At 52.0% G+C, this 13,087-nt stretch overlaps 1 protein-coding gene across 1 annotated transcript in view; it reads right to left on the reverse strand.

Annotated features, from left to right (window-relative positions):
- Positions 1-13,087, reverse strand: part of LOC144752744 (uncharacterized) — a 339,420-nt gene that overhangs the window by 49,992 nt on the left and 276,341 nt on the right. The window contains exon 17 of the mRNA XM_078640601.1: positions 17-926. Coding sequence (XP_078496727.1) covers positions 17-926 — 910 coding nt within the window. The remainder of the gene's footprint in view (positions 1-16; positions 927-13,087) is intronic.

Here is a 13,087-nt window from a genome sequence, read left to right on the forward strand (position 1 = left end):
ACAGCTCCAGCCATACCTGCAGTGATGGCTCCACCTGGGAGGCCAGGAAGCAATCTCTTATGATCCAGGTTTTCTTCTTCAGCAGAGCCTTGTCGGGAACGTCGTGGTGGGCATTCTTGAACTTCTGCACCTCCAAGCAGAAGCGGAGATGGTTCTCCAGTAGAGGAAGATCCTCCATCGGTCCATACGTCTGGAGATATTTCAGAAAATGTAGCATCTCCAGCGTGGGCCAACCTTCAGCTGCCAGCTGCAGGGATCGCGACAGCAAGTCCTTGTCTTCTGGAGTCGGCTGGGCCCGGACCTTGTGCACCAACTTGGCCTTCCTCTTCTTCAAGCGTCGGAGGATCAGCTTTGATGCCAGTGTGTGCAGGAGCGGCTCAAGGCGGGACCACCCTCCTGGTCCTACCTGGGAAGGCTGCACCCCGCACGCTATAAGCCCTTCGGCTATGTCCTTCCAAAAGCGTCCGAACGACTCTTCCAGCAAGGAGCCAAGAAAGCCCCCCATCGCTTCTAGACACTCATCACTGATTTTTCCATGGGTCACCTCAGCTTCTAGCTGTTTGGTGAGTGTTTTTGGAACTGGGTTCAGTGGCCAAACCCTCTGGGCACAATCCATTGCCAGGAATTTCCTCACGAGCCTAAGACGTCTCTTCCCAGCTTTGGTCGCTCGGCATTGGTTCAGTTGGTGAAGCATCTCCAACACCTCCTGCGGTTCCGCACCCTCGGTGTCATGGACCACCTTCTGGTAGACGTTAAACACCGTTGTGCTCTGCAGAAGCTCAAAGGGTGGACCTCTTGGGGTCTCAGAGTCCAGGTGCCGCTGAGGACACTGGATGGGAGAGGTGGTTCTTCTCTGTTTCTTCTTTTTGTGGGGGGTCCTGCCCCCTTCGATGTTGAATCGGACAGTCCCTCTTCTCTTTGCGGTTCTGCAACGAATAGAAGAAGGTTAGAAACATGTTCATCGGAGACCTGGAACGCCAAGTCTATTCCAGCACTGATGGAGTACCTTGTAAACCAATCCCCCATCCAGTAGATGCACAAGTTAAAGAGTTAACAGGCCATTTGATTAGATGCATACTCCACCAGCAACGCCGGGACACTCTGTGGAGTAGCTGTGCGCTTTATCAGTACCTCTTTCCATTTCATGAAGTAGTTACCATGTCCCCGCCCCATAACTTCCCTGCTGTCACACCAAATATGTTGAGCTGTGACTAGGGGACGTCTCCCAGACGGGACACGCTGTTGTCACACCAAATATACCATTACTACAGTTGCCATGACTGAGACACGCCATCACTTCGGCCACAGCATTATTGTAGAGATTGGGCTGGTCTCTGCCCCTAACTCTTGATCCTTTGTTAACGCCTTAACTGCGGCCGTTATTTCGGCGCGGTGCGGGCGTTCTGAAAGGTGGGCGGGGCCGACGGCAGCACGCAACGGGTTAAGATCACATGAATCCAGCTTTCAATCTTGCATGAACAAATAATAGTGTGCAAAATGTTGGTGATAGTATCTTGCCCCTTTCTAAAGAGTTGAGGCACTTTGTCTCTTTGCAGAGTCTTTGGACTCAATGGTGGTAGGAAGAATGTGTGCATCAATCAGCAAGCACTGTAGACATCTATCCAACATCCTAAACAAAAACATCACTTGATCTCAAGATACATGTTCTTAGCAATAGTTACTAACGAACAGTACTTTATCAAACCGCCTGCCGCACAACCCCCTTCATTGTGGTTTTACCAACTCTCTGGCACAGACATTCCCTGTTTATAATTTACGCACCACCTTCAAATTACTATAACTCGCGCACCTGTGTACACATTTGTCACCTCACTCGCCACCGTACAATAACTATAACTCACCACTCTACCATGCACTGTGTTCTCACAAGTCACTTTAGTGCCATAGTGTTGTTATGAATGCTATTTCACATGCTATACGTTATGTAATATGCAATGGTACAGCCAGTGCATGGAGAAGGGGCGAGTGAATGAATGAATGGTGTTCCTATAGAGTGAACTAATACAAAGCTCCTCCCGTTAGGCAGGAGACACCCTGTTGCACGCCTTCAATTATGACAATAAGTCTTTTCTCTCGATCATTGAGATTTAACTCTTCCTCATAATGGGGTTCCCAAAAAATATTTATTGTTTCATCAGAATTTCCACAAAACCAAAGTTCAGTTGTGTATCCAACAACATTATAATCCAGTATAAATCCTTCCCCAATGCATTTCGGGCCGATTTGCTAGCCCTTCCTCAGGGGACAACTCTACAAAAAAGGAATACATCTCCATGTCAATATGGGTGTCACATACAGTTTCTAAGCATTGTCATCAACTAACATTTCATTCATGCCATTGATTAAATATCTGTGAATCATAGCTCAAGTGTCAAAAAAACACTAAGGTGTCAATTATACGTGAAGAATATAAGGTAGTACACCAGGTTGCCCGGTGAAATCATATCAAAAGTGTGTTTTCTCGAACGAGTTAAAACAGAATTCTCAACATGCATCCAGTGCGAGACCTCATGCCCCCGTCACCGACTTGTGCAACTAAATCGAGCCCCTGATTAAACAAGGTTACTAGCGTGAGAACGATACTCACGGGCTGTTTCAACGAGCTGCAGCGCGGTGTCTGTAAAATAACAGCACAGCGCGTGTCAACATTACTGCATAACGCTCGTGGATTCATATGTTAACGGGTTCTCCTGAACGGAGTACTCACTAGGTGATGATAGTGGAAACAAGCATGGTCTTCTCTCGGTCGGGAACCCCAAGAGTGAGCTCGGGTCATGGCGTTTTAACCGTGTTGTGTTTACATGCCAAACAGTGAAAACGGACTACAAAGTGAACAAGCAAACAAAAAAACGTGGCGGCCATATTGAATGAGTGAAATATCGTGCAAACGCGAACTTCAAAAGTGTTACAAAAAATCAACAAGAACAGCACATAAATGAGTTAAAAATTCACAAGACATGTGAAAGTGCATAAAAAACTAATTGTTCAGAATTACAGATAGCACAAAAACTCCATCCGATCATTGAGACCGTGTGGCTGCATCGATGCCATATAGCGAATCCAAAAATTTTCTCTTTTGAGCAATGTTTGTTTGTTGTTGTAAGTGGGAGTGATTTGTTCAAGTATCACATATTTCAGTTGGGCTACGGAGTGTTTATGTTCAACGAAATGTGTAGCAACTGTGGATTTCATGTTGCCAGTTCTTATATTACTCTTGTGTTCGAGTAATCGAGTCCTGATCTTCCTTTCAGTGTGACCAATATAGCATTTGCCACAAGGGCACTTGAGCATATAGATTAAATTGCTTGAATTGCAGGTGGCATTCACTCTTAGTTTCACTGGATGACCCTTCATTGGGTGGCTGATGGTGTTTCCTAGAATGCAATTGTTGCAGTTACTGCAATTGTAACACGGGCGTAGACCTCTGAATGTGGTTGGTTCACTATCTTTCATGGATTTCTTCAACATCTCTTTCAAGTTGCGACCCCTGGTGTATGCAAACATCGGTGGTTGATCAAAAATACCTCGAAAATCCGGTTCAAAACTCAGTAGTGACCAGTGTTTGAGAATGATATTCTTGTAACTGTTACTCAGAATGCTATATTTCGAAACCACCACCATTCTGGTGTTCACTGGCTTGACTGTGGTTTGTAACAGTTCCTCCCGTTTCATGACTCCAATTTGGTTAACTGCTGTGTCTAAATTCTCTTGTGGGTACCCCCGATTTCTAAATCTTTCCACCATGTTGGTAACTTCCTGTTGACAGGTGCTCTCCAAAGATACTATGCGTTTCACTCGCATCAGTTGAGACACAGGTAAGTTGCGTTTTAACCCTGGTCTATGGAAACTTTGGTAGTGCAACAGTGAATTCCTGTCTGTCGGTTTCCGAAAGATCGTTGTGTTCCAAATGTTATCATCACATTGAATTTCCACATCCAAAAAATGTATACGTGTTCTATCAATGTTCCAAGTAAATTGAATTCGCTCATTGATCCCATTCCAAGTTGTTAAAAATTCTGTCAGTTCCAACTCCGTTCCTTTCCAAAGGATGAAAATATCGTCTATAAATCTCAAGAAGATTTTTCCATGTCTGAGCCATATGTTCTGATTAAGAATGTGCGTTTCTTCAAACGCTTTCATCACAATGTTCGCGTAGGACGGCGCGGCACAATTTCCCATGGCAGTCCCGTTCAATTGGTGAAACCACTGATCAAATACCGTAAAATAACTATGAAAAAGTGTGAAGATCATCAGTTCCATCAACAGTATTTTCATGTCAGGATCCATGTTTGAGTTTGCCAACTCATGTTCAATCGCCGTAATCCCCATATCATGCGGTATAGATGTATAGAGTGAACACACGTCCACAGTGCACATCAGTAAGTCCTCATCTTTCGATGTTCTGATCACTTCCTCTAATTTCAAGAGGAAATCTGTTGTATCTTTGATGTGTGATCTGGTGTTCAACACAAAAGGTTGGAAATGTCTGTCCAAAAACTTGCCGGTATGTTCATGGATAGAACCTTTGGTGGATACTATCGGTCTAAACGGTGGTCTCGTCGGATGCTTGTGCATCTTCGGCACGATATTTCACTCATTCAATATGGCCGCCACGTTTTTTTGTTTGCTTGTTCACTTTGTAGTCCGTTTTCACTGTTTGGCATGTAAACACAACACGGTTAAAACGCCATGACCCGAGCTCACTCTTGGGGTTCCCGACCGAGAGAAGACCATGCTTGTTTCCACTATCATCACCTAGTGAGTACTCCGTTCAGGAGAACCCGTTAACATATGAATCCACGAGCGTTATGCAGTAATGTTGACACGCGCTGTGCTGTTATTTTACAGACACCGCGCTGCAGCTCGTTGAAACAGCCCGTGAGTATCGTTCTCACGCTAGTAACCTTGTTTAATCAGGGGCTCGATTTAGTTGCACAAGTCGGTGACGGGGGCATGAGGTCTCGCACTGGATGCATGTTGAGAATTCTGTTTTAACTCGTTCGAGAAAACACACTTTTGATATGATTTCACCGGGCAACCTGGTGTACTACCTTATATTCTTCACGTATAATTGACACCTTAGTGTTTTTTTGACACTTGAGCTATGATTCACAGATATTTAATCAATGGCATGAATGAAATGTTAGTTGATGACAATGCTTAGAAACTGTATGTGACACCCATATTGACATGGAGATGTATTCCTTTTTTGTAGAGTTGTCCCCTGAGGAAGGGCTAGCAAATCGGCCCGAAATGCATTGGGGAAGGATTTATACTGGATTATAATGTTGTTGGATACACAACTGAACTTTGGTTTTGTGGAAATTCTGATGAAACAATAAATATTTTTTGGGAACCCCATTATGAGGAAGAGTTAAATCTCAATGATCGAGAGAAAAGACTTATTGTCATAATTGAAGGCGTGCAACAGGGTGTCTCCTGCCTAACGGGAGGAGCTTTGTATTAGTTCATTCTTACGCTGGAAGGTACAGACAGCGCCCTCACCTGTTTGCACGCCATAGAGTTTACGATTGATTAGAATCAGAACAATTGCTGTGCAAGTCCTTAACTCATTTCTAGTTCCTATAGAGTGCACATGGTGTTCTTATAGAGTGCACTACCACTCCCAGAGTTATAGTTAATGTAGTGTAGCGTGTGAGGTGTGGGGACCAGACGGTGTACCGAAGTGTGCGACTTATAGTATATTGAAAGGTCGTGCATAAATTATAAATGTAAATTATAACTATAACTTTAATATTTGTGCAGTTTGTTATTTTTGCATAGAAGAAGAAATTGTTTTCCTGAATGTAATTTTTTTTATTTTTAGTTAATATTCCAAATCATGCAGTTTACTGTCGTTGAGTGGAGTGTGGTACAGTAGAGTAGAGGTGAGTGTCGTAAAGTTTACTGTTATACAATAAAGTGTGCTTGAGGGGCTTAAAGTGGAATGTGGTACGGTGGAGTGTTGTACAGTGGAATAGCGTGGAGTGGTGTACAGTGGCATGGCATAGAGTGGAGTGGCGTACAATGGAATAGCATAGAGTGGAGTGGCGTACAGTGGAATAGCATAGAGTGGAGGGGCGTACAGTGGAATAGCGTAGAGTGGAGTGGCGTACAGTGGAATAGCATAGAGTGGAGTGGCGTACAGTGGAATAGCATAGAGTGGAGGGGCGTACAGTGGAATAGCGTAGAGTGTAGCTATGTAGAGAGGAATGGTGTTGAGTGAAGAGGCATATAGTGAAGTAACGTACACTGGAGTGTTGTATAGTCGAATAACGTTGAGTTTAGTGGTGTACAGTCTAGTGAAGTAGGGTGGAGTGGCCTATAGTGGCACAGCACAGAGTAGAGTGGCATAAAGTGCATTGTTGTACAGTGAAATAATGTAAAGAGTGGAGTGGCATATAGTGGAATGGTGTATAATGTAGTGTTGTACAGTGTAATAGCGTACGCTGGATTTTCATGGAGTGGGTGTAGCCCAGTGGCGTACAGTAAAATAAGGTAGAGTGCAATGGTGTACACTGAAGTGGTGCACAGAGGAGAGGCATAGAGTAGAATAGTGTACAGTATAGCGTAGCGTGGAGTTGTGTACAGTGGAGCAGCATACAGTGGAGGGACATAAAGTGATGTGGCGTAGACTAGAGTGTCATAGAATCGAGTGGCGTTTAGTATAATAGCATAGAGTACAGTGGTGTGGAGTGGCATACAGTCGATTAATGTAGAGTGGAGTGGCGTTGAGTGAAGTGACGTAGAGTGGAGTGATGTAGAGTGGAGTGGCGTAGAGTGGAGTCGCATAGAGTGGAGGGTGTTAATTGAAACTGACGTATCGTGAAAGTGTGTGAACGGATGTAGACTTAATGTGGCAGAAATATACATTAGTGGGGCGTAAATGGCCATTTTTGGTAGTATGTGTGAATAGTGTAAGTAGTCGTAAAGTTATATGGTTTTAAAAACGCAGTTATATATTGTGTGATGGAATACAGCAGTAGGTTGGCGGTATACCTTGTTACATGCAGTTGTGAAGTCAATATGTGATTGGTAAATGTCTGTGGGGTTACCAAAGGCAAAAGGCGACCATGTCGTTTTATCACAGTTTTGTTGTGTTCGGCGTTTCACTGCGTTCTTAGTTAGGGTTTTATATATAGGACATAATAGAGCCTATTGTTGTTTATTACCTATTACTACTATTTTAAGTGGTAACACATAGAGGTATTACTGTGTTACTCAGTTATTTCAAATTAGCTGTACCCGACCAAACGTTGCTGTGGCTCAGTCTGGTTAAATGGAAGAGAAAGAAAAGAGTAAGCTCACGTTTCTAATATGTTTAATTTCACAATGCTTGTGGGTATACAATATGTTTTTGTGACTATTGTCTGTATGTGTCCCTTGTAGTTGTTGCGCAGCAAGCAAATCGATAGGGTCTTTTTGGCCTTTCGGTTAAAAACACGCGCGTATTGTACATGCGCGTATTCAAATCCAACGTTGTGTATATATAAACACGCGCTAATGTTGCAAAGTGAACCAACTCCTCCCCCCTCCCTCCACCCACTTCCCGGTCTGCCATCCCGATAGCAACTGTCCATCCTAATATATGTAGACTATTGTCTCTATGCGTCCTTTCTTAATGTTGCAAAGTGAACCAACTCCTCCCCCCTCCCTCCACCCACTTCCCGGTCTCCCATTCTGACACCCACTGTCCATCCTAATATATGTAGACTATTGTCTCTATGTGTCCATTGTAGTTGTTGCGCAGCAACCAAATCGATGGGTTCTGTTCGGCCTTTCGATTAAAAACACGCGCGTATTGGACACGTGCGTATTCAAATCCAACATTGTGTATATATAAACACGCTCTTAATCGAATCCAAAGTTGTGTCAAAATTTCAAAGCAATCGGTGAAGAACTTTCGGAGATTTAAGATTTTAAACAAACGAACATTGACATTTTTATGTGTCTGTTCGATTAAAAAACACACGCGTATTCGACATGCGCGTATTTGAATCCAACGTTGTGTATATAAAAACACGCGCGTATTCGAATCCAACGTTGTGTCAAAATTCCAAAGCAATCGGTGAAGAACTTTTGGAGATTTCCGATTTTGAACAAACATTTACATTTTTATTTATATAGATATATAGAAACGTATTAATATGTTTCCCTTCCTATTATCACATTAATGAAGTAGTAATAGATAGGGGAAAAATACCAAACTCACTATTTACCTAGATTTGAACGCATAAGACAGAACACAGCCAAACTGTACCTAAAGAAACATGGCTGCCTTTAACTTTTGTAAAGGCAGTCATCAGCCAATTACCTAATGGTTTGCCATCACTATGTACCGTGGTAATTTTGCAAAATACAGTGACAACAGATCTCACTAAGTTAAAATACCTTATAAGTTACAAAATGCTTTCCCTTTTTAGGTCTCGCCCTGCGATTGCAGGCCAAAGGCCTGCTGTCGCAAAGCGAGACTATTGTAATCATTCTGGCTTTCAAGCACTCAAGGGGAACAGACAGCAGACAAGTGATGTGAACGCGAAGCTCTTGACTTGGATTAGGTAGTGCGTGTCAACTGTGAACAGCATGTCAGTTTCAGTTTTACACACAGCTTCTACAGTGTGCTACTTTGTTGCAGTTTTAAAGTTTCGTTTTTGTTCTTACTGGTTCAGGGGCAGGGCAGCATACACTATTTTACAACACACACCATTCTACAGCACACACCATTCTACAGCACACAACGCTCTGCGGCATACAGCACTCTACAATGTACAGCACTCAGTATTCTACATCACATAGCACTGCACTCTACAGCGCCCTGCACTCTACAGCGCCCCGCACTCTGCAGCGCCCCGCACTCTGCGGGGCGCTGCCACGCACTCTGCGGGGCGCTGCCACGCTCTGCGGCATACAGCACTCTACAATGTACAGCACTCAGTATTCTAGATCACATAGCCCTGCACTCTACAGCGCCCTGCTCTCTACAGCGCCCCGCACTCTGCAGCGCCCCGCACTCTGCAGCGCCCCGCACTCTGCAGCGCTCTGCAGCGCCCCGCAGCGCCCTGCACTCTACAGCGCCCCGCGCTCTACAGCGCCCCGCAGCGCCCTGCACTCTACAGCGCCCGCAGCACCCTGCACTCTACAGCGCCCCGCACTCTACAGTGCTCTACAGTGCCCCGCAGCGCCCTGCACTCTACAGCGCCCTGCACTCTACAGTGCCCCGCAGCGCCCTGCACTCTACAGCGCCCCACAGCGCCCTGCACTCTACAGCGCCCCACAGCGCCCTGCACTCTACAGCGCCAACAGCGCCCTGCACTCTACAGCGCCCCGCACTCTACAGCGCTCTACAGCGCCCCGCACTCTACAGCGCCCCGCAGAGCCCCGCACTCTACAGCGGCCCGCAGCACCCCGCACTCTACAGCGCCCCGCACTCTACAGCGCCCCGCACTCTACATCACATAGCACTGCACTCTACAGCGCCCGCGCTCTACAGCACCCCGCAGCGCCCTGCACTCTACAGCGCCCCGCACTCTACAGCGCCCCGCAGCACCCTGCACTCTACAGCGCTACGCAGTGCCCCGCACTCTACAGCGCCCCGCAGTGCCCCGCACTCTACAGCGCCCCACAGCGCCCCGCACTCTACAGCGCCCCGCACTCTGCAGCGCCCCGCACTCTGCAGCGCCCCGCACTCTGCAGCGCCCCGCAGCGCCCGCACTCTGCAGCGCCCCGCAGCGCCCCGCACTCTGCAGCACCCCGCAGCGCCCCGCACGCTGCAGCGCCCCGCAGCGTCCCGCACTCTGCAGCGCCCCGCACTTTGCAGCGCCCCTCGCTCCACAGCGTACAGCGCCCCGCAGCGCCCTGCACTCTACAGCGCCCCGCAGTGCCCTGCACTCTACAGCGCCCCACACTCTACAGCGCCCCACACTCTACAGCGCCCCGCAGCACCCTGCACTCTACAGCGCCCCGCACTCTACAGCGCCCCGCAATCTACAGCGCCCCGCAGCACCCTGCACTCTACAGCGCACCGCGCTCTACAGCACCCTGCAGCGCCCCACTCTACAGCGCCCCGCACTCTACAGCGCCCTGCATTCTACAGCACCCCGCACTCTAATGCGCCCCGCAGCGCCATGCACTCTACAGCGCCCTGTGCTCGACAGCGCCCGCAGCGCCCCGCACTCTACAGCACCCCGCACTCTACAGCGCCCCGCACTCTACAGCGCCCCGCACTCTACAGCACCCCTCAGCGCCCTGCACTCTACAGCGCAATGCACTCTGCAGCGCCCCGCACTCTACAGCGCCCAGTAGCGCCCCGCACTCTACAGCGCCCCGCACTCTACAGCGCCCCGCACTCTACAGCGCCCCGCAGCGCCCCGCACTCTACAGCGCCCCGCACTCTACAGCGCCCCGCACTCTACATCACATAGCACTGCACTCTACAGCGCCCGCGCTCCGCAGCACCCTGCACTCTACAGCGCTACGCAGTGCCCCGCACTCTACAGCGCCCCGCAGTGCCCCGCACTCTACAGCGCCCCGCAGTGCCCCGCACTCTACAGCGCCCCACAGCACCCCGCACTCTACAGCGCCCCGCACTCTACAGCGCCCGCACTCTGCAGCGCCCCGCAGCGCCCGGCACTCTACAGAGCCCCGCACTCTACAGTGCCCGCAGTGCCCTGCACTCTGCAGCGCCCCGCAGCACCCTGCACTCTACAGCGCCCTGCACTCTACAGTGCCCCGCAGCGCCCTGCACTCTACAGCGCCCCGCAGCGCCCTGCACTCTACAGCGCCCCACAGCGCCCTGCACTCTACAGCGCCCCACAGCGCCCTGCACTCTACAGCGCCCCGCACTCTACAGCGCTCTACAGCGCCCCGCACTCTACAGCGCTCTACAGCGCCCCGCACTCTACAGCGCCCCACAGCGCTCTGCACTCTACAGCGCCCCACAGCGCCCTGCACTCTACAGCGCCCCACAGCACCCTGCACTCTACAGCGCCCCGCACTCTACAGCGCTCTACAGCGCCCCGCACTCTACAGCGCTCTACAGCGCCCCGCACTCTACAGCGCCCCACAGCGCTCTGCACTCTACAGCTCCCCGCAGCACCGTGCACTCTACAGCGCCCCGTGCTCTACAGCGCCCCACGCTCTACAGCGCCCCCCGCTCTACAACGCCCCGCAGTGCCCCGCACTCTACAGCGCCCCGCAGTGCCCCACGCTCTACAGCGCCCCACACTCTACAGCGCCCCACACTCTACAGCGCCCCACACTCTACAGCGCCCCACACTCTACAGCGCACAGTATTCTACATCACATAGCACTGCACCCCGCAGCGCCCCACGCTCCACAGCACCCCGCAGCGCCCTGCACTCTACAGCGCCCCACGCTCTACAGCGCCCCGCAGCACCCCGCGCTCTACAGCGCCCTGCAGCACCCTGCACTCTACAGCGCCCCGCAGCGCCCTGCACTCTACAGCGCCCCGCAGCGCCCTGCACTCTACAGCGCCTCGCAGTGCCTCGCACTCTACAGCGCCCCACGCTCTACAGCGCCCCGCAGCACCCCGCGCTCTACAGCGCCCTGCAGCACCCTGCACTCTACAGCGCCCCGCAGCGCCCTGCACTCTACAGCGCCCCGCAGCGCCCTGCACTCTACAGCGCCCCGCAGCGCCCCGCACTCTACAGCGCCCCGCAGCGCCCCGCACTCTACAGCGCCCAGCAGCGCCCCGCACTCTACAGCGTGCAGCAGCGCCCCGCACTCTACAGCGCCCCGCAGCGCCCCGCACTCTACAGCGCCCCGCACTCTACAGCGCCCCACACTCTGCAGCGTCCCGCACTCTACAGCGCCCCGCAGCACCCCGCACTCTACAGGGCCCCACACTCTACAGCGCCCCACACTCTATAGCGCCCCGCAGCACCCTGCACTCTACAGCGCCCCGCACTCTACAGCACCCCGCACTCTACAGCGCCCCGCAGCACCCTGCACTCTACAGCGCACCGCGCTCTACAGCACCCCGCAGCGCCCCACACTCTACAGCGCCCCGCACTCTACAGCGCCCCGCATTCTACAGTGCCCCGCACTCTAATGCGCCCCGCAGCGCCATGCACTCTACAGCGCCCTGCGCTTGACAGCGCCCGCAGCGCCCCGCACTCTACAGCGCCCCGCACTCTACAGCGCCCCGCACTCTACAGCACCCCGCACTCTACAGCGCCCCTCAGCGCCCTGCACTCTACAGCGCAATGCACTCTACAGCGCCCCGCAGCGCCCTGCACTCTACAGCGCCCCGCAGCGCCCCGCACTCTACAGCGCCCCGCAGCGCCCCGCACTCTACAGCGCCCCGCAGCGCCCCGCACTCTACAGCGCCCAGCAGCGCCCCGCACTCTACAGCGCCCAGCAGCGCCCCGCACTTTACAGCGCCCAGCAGCGCCCCGCACTCTACAGCGCCCAGCAGCGCCCCGCACTCTACAGTGCCCAGCAGCGCCCCGCACTCTACAGCGCCCCACAGCGCCCCGCACTCTACAGCGCCCCACACTCTGCAGCGTCCCGCACTCTACAGCGCCCCGCAGCGCCCTGCACTCTACAGCGCCCCACACTCTACAGCGCCCCACACTCTACAGCGCCCCGCAGCACCCTGCACTCTACAGCGCCCCGCACTCTACAGCACCCCGCACTCTACAGCGCCCCGCAGCACCCTGCACTCTACAGCGCACCGCGCTCTACAGCACCCCGCAGCGCCCCGCACTCTACAGCGCCCCGCACTCTACAGCGCCCCGCATTCTACAGCGCCCCGCACTCTAATGCGCCCCGCAGCGCCATGCACTCTACAGCGCCCTGCGCTCGACAGCGCCCGCAGTGCCCCGCACTCTACAGCGCCCCGCACTCTACAGCGCCCCTCAGCGCCCTGCACTCTACAGCGCAACGCACTCTACAGCGCAACGCACTCTACAGCACCCCGCACTCTACAGCACCCCGAAGCGCCCTGCACTCTACAGCACTCTGCAGCGCCACGCACTCTGCAGCGCCACGCACTCTGCAGCGCCACGCACTCTGCAGCGCCACGCACTCTGCAGCGCACCAGTGC

This window comes from Lissotriton helveticus, chromosome 5_1, assembly GCF_964261635.1.
Source record: "Lissotriton helveticus chromosome 5_1, aLisHel1.1, whole genome shotgun sequence".
In the NCBI taxonomy this organism is placed as follows: domain Eukaryota; kingdom Metazoa; phylum Chordata; class Amphibia; order Caudata; family Salamandridae; genus Lissotriton; species Lissotriton helveticus.